A 17998-nucleotide genomic window follows, 5' to 3' on the forward strand; every position below is an offset into this window, starting at 1 on the left:
TGTTCCAGATTTGAAGGGAAACAAAGTCAGAAAAACACATTTGGTAATACAGTCTTGCAGCAGCAATGATGGTGATGATGGAGAGAGGCTGAGGTCCCCTGAATTTTATGAAATTGACAATGACTCCAATCCCTATATAGGAACAAATCACTAAGTCACAGAGACAGAGGCAGTTACAGTAAAATATTTTATTTATAAATGTTTTGTTTTTTTAAATTTAAGAAGTCCAGTGATATATGTAAATAATCAATAATCAGGTTAAAGTGCAAAAATACATTGATATAATGCATCTGTATGAAAATATCATTGGATGTGAAAATGTTAACATGGCTTTGATCTCATTTCTTTAAAAAAAGGTTTTGTCCCTTTATGAAGTCTTTTGATTTGAACACAGGTTCTGAACTCACATATATCCACTCAGACTCAGTTATCTAAGTAAAATCCTTGGTTGGCTGAAATGAAACATCTTTGGTTTTTCTTTGGTCCAGGCATTTGTAGTCTTCCTGTGCTGTCCCTGAAGGGAAAGGTGAATCACTTGAGCTTGGTTGGCTTCTGTTCCTTGACCTGCATGTGTAATGTTTTGTGGACAGCCAGAGTCCTGGATTGACAGAAGCCTTTACCACATTCCTGACATTTGAAGGGCTTTTCTTTGGAGTGGATGTACCTGCAGGTGGAACAGAAGAGTTTGTATTAGCTCATGGTCAGCAAGCATTTCGTAATTCAATACATTCTAATTTTTACAGAACACTGTAACAGGCTTCATCCACTTATGAATTGGTGGTATGAAACTGATGTGTTGTTGGTTTAGGAACTATGATGTGGTTGGTTCGTAAGAAATCTTATCCTCAATTTGGTTGAGACTCAGTCAAGACCCTCTGTCATTCACTTCTCACAACAATCACAAATAAATAGAAAATGCAGGTTACTAATGGAAAGGAGCAATGCAAAGAGACCAATCACCCCTGAGTGACAGGAGTGAAACTTGGAGTTGGAAATGGAATAGGGAATATTAAATCAGTTTGATAAACATGAAATGTGGGTTGTGTGTGGGGGGGGGGTGTCTTATTCCATTTTCCAACTAACAACTGAACAGTTGGATGTCATATGCCAAAGAAAAGTGTTTGCGTTATGACAAATCTGCTATATTTTTATTGGCTCACTCAGAACACAAGAAGGGAAACAGTCTCTCTCTTCTGACTGACTCAGTGACATGTTGTTACAAGAGCTCCAAAGAAAAGGCTGACACTACACCTATTTTTCTACAATTTTCTTTTAAGATCATTTTGCTTGCCTCTGGAATATTTGTACCCCAATAACAGAGATTTATTTGAAAACAATACCAATGAAAGTGTAGAATTCTCCCTGTTATCACTACATTTACTTGCTTATTTGTAGTATTATTTGCAAAAAATCCACTCAGTACCTAGAGCACAGAAAATTTGTTTCCTGTTTACACTGACCCATGCATGCCTAGTGAACATGAATGGTTGTGGATGTATGCAGATTGCTTCTGATAAGAAGCTAAAATTTCCAGACAGAGGTAAATTTCTTCTTAATATTATTTTTACTCAAGGACACTGATGGATCTGTCTCCTCAGTGCGTGTGTAAGGTGGTTGTCACAGTTTTCTACTCATCTTCAGCCTGTAAAGATCAATAAACCACTCCACTGTCTGTCACCAGCTCATTATCATCAGCTATACTTCTCCCTAAATCGCACGGAGAAGGGGAATAATTCTGGTCTATTTGATCCAGCTTTTTACTTGTAATTACACTAACTGCAGAGTTGGGTTGACCCATACTGGATGCTGAGCCTGATTGCATGCTGAGGAAACAGACGAAGCAGCTTCTGGCAGTGTCACAATGAAGTCTGCATCAGTGAGCTGGTCAGCAGGCAGCTGAGCTTGTGTTTCTACTGTGTCCATGTGTTAGCAAATCACAGTGCAGTTACTGAGTGCTGGGTGCAGAAAGTCAAGTCAGGTGCAGTTTGTGGTTTAGTCCCATCAGAGATAAAAAAAAAAAACAAAAACAGATTAACAGATTCAGATGGCTCAAACTCAGCTCAACTCAACTTTTCTATTTCTGGAAATTTTTTTGGTTTTGGATTGGAATGGAAACTGTTCCTCACCTGTGGTCCCGGAGGTGGTCTTGTCTTCTGAAAGCCTTGTGACAGATGTCACAGGTGTACGGCCTTTCGTCTGTGTGTGTCCTCTCATGGATCAGAAGGTTGTATGATTTAGTGAAATGGCGGCCACAGAACTTGCAGACAAACTCTTTCTTGGTTTTGGAAGGCAGGCGACCACGGTTAGACTTGCGCTCTGGTGAGGAGAGTTTGGTCATATCCAGGAGACATCCCAGGCCAGCTGAAGGTGACTGGTGAGATGAGGCCTGTACTGCAACAGCAGCACTCGACATGCTCAGGTCCTCTACCTTCATGTAATCATCCTGGGTGGCTGCTGCTGCAAGGTTGGCAAAGTCAAAGCGGGGTTTATTCTTGGAGCTATACAGAAGCTCTGATGAGGCCGCCTTGGGTTGCAACAGGTGAGGGAATATGGGGATGGAGGCCATTGAGGAAAAATGAGCTGGCAGCTTGGAAATGGTGCAGCGGGGCAGAGCCAGTGGTGGGTAGCCGAGGGTCCATTGATGGAGGTGGATTGCATGCAAGGCGCTGAAACTATAAATGCTGTGGAAATGGTCAGCGGGAACCTGGAGGCCGGTGGAGCTCTGGAGGAAAGAGTAGTTGGCCAGCTGGAGGGAGGGGTGGAGGGGAACTGGAGCTGGCAGAGTCTTGCTCCCCATGGCTGTCATACAAAGTCCAGCAGGTCTAGTGGAGACAGAAACATCAGTAGATAATTTTCTAGGATGACAATATTTGATCTGAATCTGTGTCTGCGGCCCTAGACTGGCCGCCTGTCAAGGGTGTACCCTGCCTTCTCCCCGAATGTTAGAAAGTTAATTTTCTTGTGTTATGAAAACCTCCCTTTAACACTGGATAAAGAAAACCTGTTTCTCTCTATAACATTTCAAAGTGTCAAAGGACTTAGTGGTCTTCTTTTGCAGCTCGAACTGCTTTTAATAAAATTGTTTCTCCCCACTAAATTTGGTTTAAAATTTATTTTGAAGCCGAAAACTCCACATCTGTCACTGCCTTCTACATGCTCAGACACTAAACAAATGCACACCACGACTGTCTATCTGTCTGCGAGACTGTAGTTGGTTGATGCTACACAAGCTTTATATTAACCAGAGATAATTCAAATCAAAAGAGTAAAACTGTCTGATGTTAATCATTATTAAACTGTTTCATGCTGGTTTAAGTTGTTTTAGGCTTTCAGAGGATTGTAGCAATAGTTCAGATGAAGAACCTTCACTACTGATCTTCCTCTCCAAACTACAAAGTAACAAATGTGTGGTTAAGCCAGCAGAAACACAACATGAATGCAGCAGAAAAATGAGGATGCACAACAGCACACACACAAACACAGGCATTGTGTTTGGACGTGTCCAGGGCTGTTGGGGGGCGGAGACAGAAAAGTACCTGAGAGCTGTTAAATCAGGTTTGATTAGACAGAACAACAATAGACAATAAAGTATCTTTGTCTGTTCGAGATGGTGATTGACAGGCGCCACAGGCCACACCCCACGCCCCTCATTATCTCCGACTGTCCTGATCCACCAAAAACGCATGCACACACACACACTGTACCTCAATTTATCTGCCTAATGGCGAGGATTGCTGTACCACTGAAGTATCTATGTTTTACATTGGTTCATATACTTCTACACACTTCTTTCTTTTTCTCCACATTTCTAAAAGTAACACACGAATCAATTAAAACATAAAACATTGCAGTAAAATTTGTGGTTTATGAATAAGTTATATATAATGATATATGTATCCATGATATACTACATCACTGATATATAAAAACACAGGTGGTAGTGATAAGAATTTATAGAGACAGGCTCAAGCTCTCAATGCTGATCAAGTTCAACTGAACTTTAGGTTTTCATTCCATTAGACTGTTTTGTTGTTGTTTAATTATTATTATTTTTTTTTTTTTTTCAGAATTAATTTTTGTGTTTTTAAACTATGTTTTTATCATGTTGTTGTCAATTGTCATTACTTTAGAGCCTTGTCCTTGCTCATGTCCAGGTCCCAGAGATTTAATTTTGGGGTGTGTGCTAAAAGTGATGCATCAAGTGATGATAAAGTCAGTGAGTTTGTATTTGGTCTATTTGCCCTATTCAAATCAGTTTTTGTAAGAATACAGCCAAGGATTTTTTTTGAGAAGTAAAACTCTAGTGGACATAAGGATTACTGAGGAAAAAACAGTTACAGCTGATGAATGAAGTGGATCCAGGTGAAAAACTAGTTTCAAGTAATTACAGTCAAAGTGTGAGTTTGCAGTTTGAGAGCAACTGATTCAGTCTAGATCCCATAATGAGGAGCCCCCTGCAGTCTGCTGCCTCTGATCAGGATGCAGAAGTAATTGAATTTTACTTAAGAGGTCATTAGAGGAGATAAGTGGTGCTGGGCTCCCTCTCACCTTTAACCTGTGATGTCTGCATACCAGGGGCTCCACACCTATGCAGACATGGAGCCTTCAGCTCATATACTGAGACTCTGCTTGTCACCGCCATGTAAACAAGATTAGTCTCGCTTAGAGTGTAGTATACACATAGACCCAATTTTAAGACAGTATTGTTCATCTAACTGAATTGTTCAGGTCCAAACTACTGAGACACAATGAAGAAACACTCCCACGCTGTTTTAATGTGGAGGACTTTTGTGACCTTACTAAGACATGAGGAAACAGTCCTGTGTTTCTCCTCATATGTGTGTTTTAATCAGTTTGACAAAATAGATTTAAATGTATTTGCTTTCTATGAGAAACAGATTTTAGCTTAGACAAGACTTCCAATTGATGAACTATGATCAGCTATGATCTTCTGGACTAAACTTTGTTTTTTCTGAATATGGACTATGTCTGTAGTCAGTGCTCTGGTGTATTCACTCAATATGTACAGCAGCTTTGACACACTTTATTTATACTCAGTCAATTAAGAGATTATTTAATTGATATAGATTTGACATTTTATTCGAAAAGGACCGACCATTATTGAAACTTTACTTCATGCCCATGACCCCTGACCCACGTCTACTCAACCAGTCAGAGCCTACTCATACCGACCACTCAAAGCTTTACACCACTTGTCACTTTCAGCTTTCTGGAGGTGCCTGGGATCAAACCCTTTTATAAAGTGGACGACCCGCACTACACTCTGAGCCACTCGTCTTAATGTGATGTACGTATACTTGTTTTAATCTAATACCTCATGAGCATCATCAGTCATTCGTGAAAGATGGGAGAAGACAGCCAGCGGGTGAACACGTCCGAGTGAACCCTCCAGAGCAAAAAGTCTTCTTTTGCTTGTTCTACTGACCCTGCATTCACTGATCAGAGACCTGAGACCTGTTCAGGAGAAGTTAAACGCTTGTTGCACCGCTTAAATACACTTGAAATGCTGATGAAATCCGAAGGGTAAATGATCTTACCGGTATATTGAACACTCTCTTGAACACGAAGTCTTAGGCTGAAGGTTCAGCGGAGCAGCTTCGTTCACCGGTTGGATGAGTTCATGAAGTGCCAGAGCAGCATTCTCTGCTGCTACGCCTCTCCTCCTCCGTGAACCCTGATTTGGCCTGGTCAGTTATGATCTAATCTGTTCTGAGCAGGCAAACTGAGTGGAGCAGCTGAGATGAGCTCTAGACGCCTCTCCTCTCTAGTGGTTCGCGCTTTCTGCTGCACCGCCTCTTTATTACAGTGCGAGTCACTGAGCCGACCCACACTTTACACACACCCCGACTTACACACAGTACAACACTACACGGCAGCATCGTGCGCTCTGCTGCAGTGGAGTCATCCAGTTCTTCAACTTGCTGCACATACATGGTCACCGTTTGAAATACCGATATAGGCTTTCATTCTGAGGTCCGGTCCGGTGCACCGGTCTGAGAGAGTCTGACAGACGCATTAGGCTAAGGCAGAGACCCCCAGGGTCTCCTGTGGTCTTGGAGGTCAAACACACAATGACATTTCGAAAAAATTTACAGTAGCAATGCACCTAAGACCTGTCCAAGCTGACCCTGCCCTCACCAAATGATAGAAGAACATTTAAAAAAATACAACAAAATTTAACAAAACACATTTCATAAACCCATCATGATGATTCTTAACCATGTTGATTATGGCAATATATTAACACCTTTTGCCAAAATATTTATTCATTATTTCCTTCAGCTGAGTAGTATTTAGCCAAAATAGGAAATGGCATTGTGCTGTTGGGTTCTGGCCAATAAGAAAAATATTGAAAAAATGAAATAGTGAAATGTTGCTCCAATATAATTTGATGAGGGCAGGGTCAGCTTGGACAGGTATTTAGTCCATTGCAGGGCCAACGTACTGGGACATACACAGAAACACAACCATTCCCACTCACATTCATAGAATCACCAATTAAACCAAATATGTACAGTACAGGCCAAAAGTTTGGACACACCTTCTCATTCAAATGAATAGGAAAGTGTGTCCAAACTTTTGGCCTGTACTGTATGTCTGGACTGTGGGAGAAAACCAGAGTATCTGGAGGAAACAGGTGCAGGGAAAAAACATAAAAAACTCCACATAGAAAGGACCCATGACTGTGAATGAAACCCAGAACCTTCATATGAGATGTTTTTGTTTTGTGAAATGTTGATGTGTTTTGTGAGATGTATTTTTTTTTACCTTCAGTGCCACTGTACTGTTGTTATATGATGTAATCATCTTGCTTAATATTGTGATGATATCAGGATGGCATTATTTTGTACATGGAAGTGAGGATATGGACACTGTTGACCAGCCAACATCTGTGAAGACGCTGTCTCGTGATTCAGAACAGAGGATCTTCCTCACTGATGTTTGAGTCTATCTGGTCCCATGACGACTGATGTACATGAGGGATCCACTTAGTTTACATTTTAAGACCCAAGTGAGACCATCTGAATCAGACATGCTGTCAGTTCAGAGTCAAACATAGAAATGCCATGGAGCAACATATAAGGATGAACTGGAGGATAAACACTATCAGATGTTGAAGAAGACTTGTGGAGTGAAGAAATCAGGATCTCAGATAAACTGAGTTTGTTTCAATCTAAGAAGAATGAAGTGAATGAGAGGTCATCAGCTGCTTTAATAACACAATGATTCTTAATATGTGTGTGTCTGAATCTCCATTAATCCAGTGTGGGGTCAGGTTTTGAACTACCAGTTATGTAGTTTGTGGTGAATTGAATAGAATCGGGCCCTGCGATGGACTGGTGACTTGTCCCGCGTGTACCCCGCCCTCACCCAATGTGAGCCTGGACTGGATCCAGCACCCCCCGCGACCCAGAAAGAAGATAAATGGTAGAACAGGAATGAATGAATGATGAATAGAATCTGCCCCCTGCTGGACAATCTGGTTTGAATTTCTCTAGACACTGTCTCTTCTTCAGATCTCTAAGAACATTCTCAGTTTCACACTTTTTACAAAACTATTGCAAAATTATGCACACTGGTTTTTGAAACACATCTCTCTATAATAGACACAAATATTTAAAACTCTCTTTGTTGGGTGCCCCAACTAAAGAGAAGAAGAGACAAAAAAATAGTCAAAAAGAAAAAAAAAAAAAAACAGCGCAAATTCACTTAAAACAGAGACATAATATATATATACATATATATGTGCAGAGATTGAATAAAATGGTACACAGGTGGAAAATAGGGGTTTAAGGTGCTAAGGTAGGAGGAGTTTAAAATGCTGAGAGGAGGTAAGATGAGGTAGATAGGTTGTTATTCAGGGGTGGGGGGGTTCATGGGAGGCCATGTGTGTGAGTGTGTGTGTATTTGTCCATGGGTGTTTGCAGTTCTGATGGCATGTTGGTCAGTGGGTTGGTCAGTCGACTGGTGTGTGATTTGATTGACCTGAAGGGTCTTCCAGAAGGTAACAGGTCAAACAGGGGGTCAGGCAGAGTTTGTTGGGTCTCCTGTGATGGCCTTGGTTATCCTGAGGCTGCAGGATGTGGATAGGTGCTCCAGGCTGGGCAGAGGGAAGCCGATAATTAACCCTCAGCACCACCTTCCTGGCCTCAGCTGTGGAGACTGCGTGCCACGCACCCAGACAGTATGTGAGCGCACTCTCCACAGAAGAGTGATAGAAGGCCAGCAGCAGCTTTGTGTAGAGGTTGCTCATCCTGAGGACACGCAGGAGGTGTAGCCGCTGCTGAGCTTTCTTAACCAGGGCCTTGGCGTTGTAGGTCCAGGAGTGGTCCGTGGAGATGCTGGTTCCCCGGGAACCTGAAGGCGGTGGCCATTTAATAAGTTCTTTGGTCTTATGGACGTTCAGGCTCAGGTTGTTTCCTGAGCTCCAGAGCAACAGTTTCTCCACCTCAGCCCTGTACACAGTGTCCTCATTGCGTATGACTCCATCCACAGTGGCGTCATCTGCATATTTTTTGAATGCAGTTTGTTGGGTGGGTCGGAGAACAGTCGTATGTGTACAGGGCATACAGCAGAGGGCTCAAGATGCAGCCTTGAGGGGAGCTGGTGCTGAGTGTGAGTGTAGAGGAGCGGTGGGGGTCGAGCCTTACAGACTGTGGGAGACTTGATAGGAAGTTTTTGATCCAGGGGATCCAGGATGAGGAAGGGGATCTGTAGTTCCAGTCCTTTTGTGAAGAGAATGTCCGGGATGATGGTATTAAAAGCTGAGCTGTAAAAGATGAAAACATGATAAAAATTTGAACACCCACTAGCCGGCATAGCAGCATTCAAGTTGTTTGGTGTTGACCATGTGGATGTAACAAAGTAATGGTGATATCTGAACCCAAAGACCAGGGCGTACATGCTGCCACATCAGACCATGGTAATGCACAAGATAATCAGAAAATAAATGTATTCAGGAAAAGCAAAACATAACTGAACATGTGTGGCTTGAAATATATAAATGGGAATGGCAGTCTGACTTTACCCCCCCCAAGACCTGTCCCTCACATCTCTCTGTGGGACAGGAAATCCACCACCACATTGTGGTGATCAGTCTCAAGCAAATCAAATCAAATCAAATCAAATCAGATTTATTTGTATAGCGCCAAATCATAACAAAGTTACATCAAGGCACTTTACATATAGAGCAGGTCTAGACCAAACTCTTTATAAATTTATTTAAAGAGACCCAACAGATCCCCCGATGAGCAAGCACAATGTCTTTTCCCAGCAGGTAATACCTGAGAGTGTCTAAAGCCCACTTGATAGCTAGACTCTCCTTTTCAATATTGGAATAGCGAGTCTCTCTGGGGTAGAGCTTTACAGCTCACACACAACACAGGTCTCTGGTCTCCTGCTCTTCCTTGCAGCAACACTGCCCCAAGACCAACCTGAGATGCATCAGTCTGTACAGTAAAAGGCAATTAAAAGTCAGGGCTTTGCAACACAGGATCTTGACACAGACATTGTTTGAGTTCCTGGAAGGCTGCGTCACAAGCTGGTGTCCATTTCACCTTTGCAGGACAGGACTTCCATGTCAGAGCTGTGAGTGGCTCTGCTCTATCGGCAAAGTTGGGCATGAAACGTATGCACCATCCTACGAGACCAAGAAATTTGAACCTCCAGTTTATAATTTGGCAGTCGCTTGGCAGTTTTTGAAACCAGAAGAAATCATCCTCTGAGGTCTCTGGTCTAAGAAGTAAATGGACCATGGCCAGACCTCCAGAATATTTTTCAATAGCTGAAGTGAACCTAAAGCTCTGCTGATGTGAGACTCTATAGTCAATCAATGGAGGAAGGACAGTCAGAAGAGGCTTAGAGCCACAGGGTCTTTGAATCTGAGTATCCTTCACCTTCACATCTTCCCTGGGACCCTTGATCAATGATACTATAAATGTTCTCTACTCTGCTTTTACTTTTTTTTCCACATACATTTTTATCAATCCACCAAATGTGTCATGCTCATGCAAATGCGCCGGCCAAAAGCCAAGGTATGCTAATATGACATGATGTCACAGAGCTACTGGTGAAGGAGTTTAAAAAATATGAACTTATATAAAACTTGGTCTTTGATCCGACTGAAGTACGTACTTTGCCTCTGCTATTGAAAACAGTTTCAAATGACATGAAGCTGTTTCTCACAAAAGAGGTGATTTTTGGATTTGGATTTTGGAGAATATATTAACTATTGTCTGTCACTGAACATGACTGACCTATAGTGCGCTGATACTATGCTGGATTGAAGCGTCTTTTATCCTCATCATATGGGAAAATGCGGATGTCTATCAGCCCTGGCTGACATGGGCTGCGCTCCATCAGTGCTCTGATCTGTTCAGGTGTGAGAGGATCTGTTGGGTACTGATCCTCAACTTTAAGTAAGAAATCAACAGATGATGGCCCTGCAGTGCTATCTGAAACTGAGGCACATTGATCTGAAATGGGCATAGAGGGGTCTGGAGATGCTCCGCTGAAGTTCTCATAGGCTTGTCATCATTGTGATCGTCGTCATTTCCACTTTCATCAGTAACAGTTGTGCCCTCATTCAACTCATCCTCACAGCTATCACCATGATCTTCCCCTCTCTCTTCGCTGCCTTCCTCCTTGGAGCTAGCTGCCCATTCAGAGTTGATTTGGCGGGAACTAGCAGCAACAAAACCCTGGCTGGATGTTGAGGGTTGAGTTGTTTTTGGAAGAAGTTTGTGAGAGGAACACAAGAGGCCACAACATTCTTCCTTTGTTCTTTTTCTTAACTCTTGAGCACACCCGACTTGTGATTCTTCATTTTAAAACCACTAACTGGCTTAAACTTGCTCAATGATCACTGAAAGTAAACAAACATACGTGCGCACCTGCTGCGCACATCAATGTCAAATAGAAACATGCGCATGGATGGTAGAGATTTTTCTGGGTCCGATCTGCACTTTAAATATATATGTCCTTGTTGGGGGAGAGCAGCTAAGGCAGTGGCTGGGCCTGGGGCTTGCACACTCCTAACCAGACTGGCAGAGGCTCGTGTGCGGGGAATGTGCTGGCGCCTTTGAATAAGAGGAGTTACCAATGCTGCCCAGATCTTTATTCCATATTTCCCTGGTTTGCTTGGAATGTACACCTTGAAGGAACATCAACCTCTGAAAGGAACCAGGCGCTCATCAACTGTCATGTCAGGGCCTGAATTGTACATAACCTCCACACACCTGTCCCAAATGTTCCTGATGGCAGCCAGTTTGTCATTTCGCCAGCAGACGGGTCGTGTATCTCTGTTATCAAATCGAATAATTCTTGAAAGGACATGAAACTGTTGTAAGGATATAGTTTCCTGGAATATAGGCCTCCCAGATTCTGCATCCCACAGACTTTTTGTAGCCTGTTTGAGCAATATACTCCAGCTAAAATCAACAGACCTATGTAGGCTTGGAGGTCTACCAGGTTGATTTCTCTCCAGGTGTCCCCAAACACACGCTTCCCCTCCAGTTTTGTCATCTCGAGTATAATTCCCTCAATTGACTCTGGTAATAAGAGTTGGAAGCTGGACTTAATGTCATCCACACGAGATGTTGCATACCGTGTTGGACCTGGCGTCATCTTTATGATGTTTTCCACTCTTGCTCTACTTCCTCTGTCCTGGGGGGATGAAGACCAGAGCAAGTGCAAGCCCCCAGTGGCTCCCGAGCAGCTGGGATCTCATCAGGGTGGCTGGGTGACTGTCCGAGACAAGAGTCATAATCGTAGGCAGCAGCCCCCGGTTCACCACCGACCAGTTCACGTTTCCAACAGGTTCTCCCCTCTCAGCGACACACCCGCTGAAAAGCCGACTCTAGTGATTGTTGATTCTATTCTGAGGAACGTGAAGTTAGCGACACCGGCGGCCATAGTGAAGTGTATCCCGGGGGGCCAGAGCAGGCGACATCCAGTCTTATCTGAAACTGCTGGTTAAGGGTAAACGTAAAGATGCTAATATTGTTATTCACGTCGGCAGTAACGACACCCGACTTCGCCAGTCTGAAGTCACAAAAATTAATGTGGAATCGGTGTGTACTTTTGTTAAAACGATGTCGGACACTGTAGTTTTCTCCGGCCCCCTCCCCAATCGGACCAGTGATGACATGTACAGCCGCATGTCGTCATTTAACCGCTGGCTGTCGAGGTGGTGTCCCGAAAACAACGTGGGCTACATAGATAACTGGAAGTCTTTCTGGGGGAGACCTGGTCTAATTAGGAGAGATGGTGTCCATCCCACCGTGGACGGGGCCGCTCTCATTTTTAGGAATATGGCCGATTTTATTAGAAATCGAAAACTCTGAATGCAGCAACTCCTGAATCAGCTGCGACGCCTCTTTTACATCTGGAATCATTCTCACCTCTGAATCTCTCAGAGCTAGCTTCTATAGTTTCATCATCCAGACCGTCAACCTGTCTATTAGACCCGGTACCAACTAGCCTCTTTAAAGAGATCTTTTATTTAATTGAGCCGTTCATTCTAGATTTGATTAATCTGACTTTATTTCTGGGTTATGTACCTCAGGCACTTAAGACTGCGGTCATCAAACCCCAGCTGAAAAAGCATAATCTTGATCCAGATGTTTTGGCAAACTATAGACCCATATCGAACCTTCCATTTATTTCTAAAATCATTGAGAAAGCTGTAGCAAAACAACTACATGACCATCTGGATGGGAACAGTTTGTTTGAACAGTTTCAATCAGGTTTTAGAGCCCATCATAGCACAGAAACAGCACTGGTTAAAGTCTCCAATGACATTCTAATGGCTTCAGACAATGGATCAGCCTCCATACTTCTCCTTCTAGATCTTAGTGCTGCATTCGACACCATAGATCATATTATTTTACTACAGAGACTGGAACATGAAATTGGAATTAAAGTGAACCACTAAGGTGGTTCAAATAATATTTATCAGATAGACATCAGTTTGTTCATGTTAACAACAGCTCCTCCTCATGTACTGTAGTCAGTCATGGAGTCCTGCAGGGTTCGGTACTTGGACCAATCCTCTTTACGCTTTATCTGCTTCCTATAGGCAACATTATCAGGAAACACAGTATCAACTTCCACTGCTATGCAGATGACACTCAGCTGTACCTACCAGCTCCACTGTAAGAAACCTTGGAATAATTTTTGACCAGGATATGTCCTTTGTCCCTCACATAAAACAAGTCAGTCAGGCAGCTTTCTTCCACCTGAGAAACATTAGGAAAATCAGAAACATTCTCTCTCAGGATGATGCAGAAAAACTAGTCCATGCATTTGTAACTTCTAGGCTAGACTACTGTAACTCTTTACTATCTGGATGTCCAAACAAATCTCTAAAGGGCCTTCAGTTGATTCAGAACGCTGCTGCACGAATATTAACGGGAACTAGAAAGAGAGATCACATCTCTCCTGTGTTAGCTGCTCTTCATTGGCTGCCAGTAAAATATAGAGTAGAATTCAAAATCCTTCTTTTAACATATAAAGCTCTTAATGGCCAAGCTCCATCATAGTTCCTTACTGTCCTAGTAGGCCACTCCGCTCTCTAAATGGAGGTTTACTTGTGCTTCCTAGGGTCTCCAAGAGTAAATCTGGAGGCAGATCGTTCAGTTATCAGGCTCCTCTTCTATCAAACCAACTTCCAGCATCGGTCCGGGGGGCGGACTCTTTAGTAATTTTCAAGACCAGGCTTTAAACTTTCCTGTATGACAGAACTCATAGTTAAAAAGTTAAAGTCCTCTACTCTTTAGCTATACTGCTGTAGGCCTAGGCTGCTGGGGGAAGGACTGAGCTTCTCTCTCTCTCTCTCTCTCTCTCTATGTCTTTCCCTGTCACCCTCTCTCCCTCCCTCTCGCTCGCTCTCCCTTCCTCCCCCCTTGCATGCGCTGATAAGAACCATCCTTCTTAAAAAAACACAGTTTCACCCAGTTCTATGCATTTATACTGCATTTACTAACCATGTTCTGCCAAAGTCTCTGTCTCTCCCAGTTCCTCTCCTCTCTCTCCCTGTCCTCATCCTGCAGGTGGTGACTCATCGCCATCCCATGTTTCTGCAACACCTGCTGGTCCCATATTTCATGAATTCTGTACTACAGCTCAACTCCATGAACTTCATGCAGCAACATGTTCCCCCCCCCCCCCCTCCAATGCCTGTCTCACTCTCTCTCTCTCTCTCTCCCACTCTCAACCCAACCGGTCGAGGCAGATGGCCGCCCCCCCTGAGCCTGGTTCTGCTCGAGGTTTCTGCCTCTTAAAGGAAGTTTTTCCTTGCCACTGTTGCCAAGTGCTTGCTTATCAGGGGATCTGTTGGCTCTCTTTAAATAAATTTGGTCTAGACCTGCTCTATATGTAAAGTGCCTTGATGTAACTTTGTTATGATTTGGCGCTATACAAATAAATCTGATTTGATTTGATTTAAAGTGTCCACTCTTGGACTGGAAGGTCTCCTCAGGTGCCTGTTCTTCAGGTGCCTCTCCCTCTCCATCTGTTGACTGGTCAGTCTCCTCAAACTCTGGATCAAAATCTAGGTTGTCTTCCACTTCTGAGACATCCTCCTCTATCGCTGGTTCAGTTTCAGTGTCCTCTTCATCATGTCCAAAAAGCTGGACCAGAACCTCTTCGACAGAGAACTGCTGGGTCAGTGGCCTACTCATTGTGCTCAGAGTAAAAGGAGTGCAAGGCAAACATCATATATGGGGTCTGTGTGAAGATGATAAATTGATTAGTCTGGAAGGTGTGGTTCATGTGGGGGATAGGCACAAAAGCATGGGAAAGAGATGGGTTCACATAACAGACACCGGTCTAGTCTGTGTGAAGATATGATACATTGTTTCATCTGGAAGTTGGTTCACATGGGAGGATCGGCACATAAGCGTGGGAAAGAGATGTGTACCCGCAAAAGACATTCTTCAGTCTGAAATGTGTGTGTGAGTGAGTGAGTTGGGGTGGTGTGTATGGGGACGTTTTCTGTCTGATGTATGTTAGCTTCTTAGGCTATAACCTCTGAGGGCAGGATAGAGCTGCAGCAAAGTCCAAGAAACCCTGAATTGGCTTATACTGAGGTTCTGAGGTTTGCCAACTTTTACAGAAAGTTTATCTGCAACTTCCTCTCCATCACTTGTCCCCTCTTGTTGAAAACACCTTCAGCATAATTCAAGTCATGTTTTGCCTTGCCCCCAGTACTCATCTATCCCTTCCCAAGTTGTCCCCCCCCCCCATTTCATCCTCACAGCAAGTCAGCTATTTGAATTGCATGATTGATTGGGGTAGAGTTTTTACCTTCATTTTGCAACTTTCTCCAATTAGCTTGACTTGGGACCTGAACACGGCCACCACTGGTTGACGTTGGGGTTTGATGACTCCAGGCTTGGCGTAGTGGTTGACGAAGGACAACAAGATACATTCTTGTGCATTAATAAATAAATAATTCAAAAACTGTCCCCTGCAGAATGCAACTACGCTGTTGGCCACTGAGAGCACATAGCTGTCAAGATTGCCTTGGATCAGTGGAGGCATTGACTGGAAGGGACCACATATCCTCCTTGATATGTACATATACAAATACATATATTCATATTATTTGACTCTTGAGTCCAAGCTCAAGGGGGCCACCCAGGGCACTGTCATTCCACCAGGTCTCCCTCCCAACTGCCTGTATGTTTCCTGTGGGCCTGTGAAGCGAGGTTCTCCAGTGGGTTCACTCTTCCCCCTTGCTCTGTCAACAAGGGGTCCCAGGACCACCTTCAGAGTGGTGGAAAGGTTCTGGTGGCTGGAGTTGGAAAAACAAAACTTCAGCATTTGTCAGCTTGTTAAATGTGTGCTCAGTGTAACCAGGGTTAGGTTTACAGTACTGGAAAATACAGCTCCTTTCAATCCGTCATTAGTAGCTTTCTGTCTGCTAATTGAAATTAGGGGTTACCTGAACACACCATCTGTAGCTTTTGGGCCATCATTATCATTGGCTTATCATTAGCTTCAACTGATACGTCCAAGGTTATGCTCGGATATGGTTTGGGGGTGACAGCGGAATGAGGTTGACAGCTGGACAAGCGCTCTTTCAAGCAGTGGCAGCCAAACACAAGAAGGCTACATAATTGTGATATGGTCTTTGGGTGAGACCTCCCATCCATGTAATCCTGATCTGTTTGTTACCAGTTTGATCTCAGGTGTTTAAAGCAAATCTTCAGGGTTTTTCCTGACCTGCAGGTGAATTGTGGTACATCATTTCATATCATTGTGTCTTCCTAAACTGTACAATCAAATAACTTTGCCACAAGCATTTTTTAATTTTAGACATTTTCTTAGGCATTAGCTTTTCTTTGAATTATCAAGGGTTACTGTAAGTCCAAGGAACAACATTAATGGTTTAAAATTACATTACTCATTCGGCAGACACTTTGATCCAAAAAAACCTAGAGTGAGTGTTTACATCTGTTAAGAGTGTATGTATGATGTGTATATATGTAACCAAACATGACACCACTTGTTCTGGTTTATACTTAATGCATGGATTGACTTCAAAAATTTCAAAGGAAATGTGTGATTTATTTACTTATTTATTTATTTTTTGTTGAATAGAGAAAAATGTCAGAATCTGAATTCTATCCCATGATTTGCACCATTGGGTCAGGGTGCAAATACTGGAGAAAAAATGATAGGCTGAGCAGTGAGTGGAAACCAGATCCCTTTTTATAGCCACTTGCAAAACCACTTATCTTTATAATATAATGCAGTGTTGATCAGAGCCCTGCTGTGCCAGCAAGCTACAGAGGCATTTTTAATTGTTGCAGGTGGTCTGGCGTTGGAAACATAGCTGTGATACACAGGGATCTGCAAATAAAACTCCAAAGCATGCATGTGTGAATGGGTACACAAACAATGGAGCCCCTTCCAGGACAGCTGTGTATGAGATTGCTGAGTTGAGCTTCAAGGCATGAGGTAACAGTATGCCCTCCTATTGCTTTATGTCATTGAATCAGAGTCATCAGCAGATGGCATTTACTGTTATCATGAACATGGTTTAGTAGCTTGCATGTATAAACTTTTAGTTACTGTCTGTATGAATTAGCCATAATATAATTGTAGAAGATCTTTGTAAGCATCTGGAATCTCTGTGCTGTACATTATCTTGCCCATGACATCAAGAGACTTTAGAATTTTCTACATTGTTTGTGCGTATAGCATTAATAGTATTATTATTATTATTAGTAGTAGTAGTAGTATTATTAATAAACATGCAAATTTGAGAGATTGAGAGGGAGCATATCTAGTCCGTGTGTTGGATGATTAGATCTGGTCATGTCAGTTGACATAGCCCAATTGTGACAGTGAGATTGGGTTAATGTCATGTGAGCGCTGTTGTACTAAAGGTAATTGCATTTTGTATGAAATCTTTCTCTTCTTGTTTGAGGCACACTGTCCATAGGAGCAGTAAGATACAGGATCAGTGAGAAACAAACAAACTGCGCTGTGCACTGTGATCAAAATAATATGATTCTAAGGTGTTTTCCTCTGCTCTACCTTCTACATGCTGAAATAATGCTGCTGTTGATGTTATTTGGATTGAGTGAAAGTAAACTAGTAGCAGATAGTTTAGGATTAGGATTGTCATTGACTGTGGTCTGTATATGCATCGCATTTCCCAGTGTGCATAACAGATGTGTTTTGTATTGACAACACATTGTATGGAAATGATTTGAGAGGGCTTCATGAAATGCATTAGTTCCACTGTGCATTTCCCATCCTGAAGCTTCAACCTCACATGTGCAAGTCTCAGATGAGCAGAAGGAAGACAATTATATTTCCATTCTCCACATCATTTAAAACACTTAAGAGAGAAACTGTTGAAAGTTTTCTTATCCATGAAGGCTCACACTACCTGAAGACGGGATTGTGCTCAAGCTTTAAACAATATTTAGATCAAACCTAGCAAAAGTTGATGAAATTCTAT

The 17998-nt window shown here is 42.7% G+C and overlaps 1 protein-coding gene across 1 annotated transcript; it reads right to left on the reverse strand.

The window, feature by feature from the left end:
* Positions 1-239: 239 nt before the first annotated feature.
* On the reverse strand, positions 240-5735 carry osr1 (odd-skipped related transcription factor 1). The gene is made up of 3 exons (XM_029494233.1): positions 5559-5735; positions 2127-2822; positions 240-664 (listed from the first exon to the last, which is right to left on the reverse strand). The coding sequence occupies exons 2-3, from the start codon at positions 2804-2806 to the stop codon at positions 532-534; spliced, it is 813 nt and encodes a 270-aa protein (XP_029350093.1). The 5' UTR covers positions 2807-2822; positions 5559-5735; the 3' UTR covers positions 240-531.
* Between the last annotated feature and the right edge of the window lie 12263 nt (positions 5736-17998).

Source organism: Echeneis naucrates, chromosome 22 (assembly GCF_900963305.1).
Source record: "Echeneis naucrates chromosome 22, fEcheNa1.1, whole genome shotgun sequence".
Lineage (NCBI taxonomy): Eukaryota > Metazoa > Chordata > Actinopteri > Carangiformes > Echeneidae > Echeneis > Echeneis naucrates.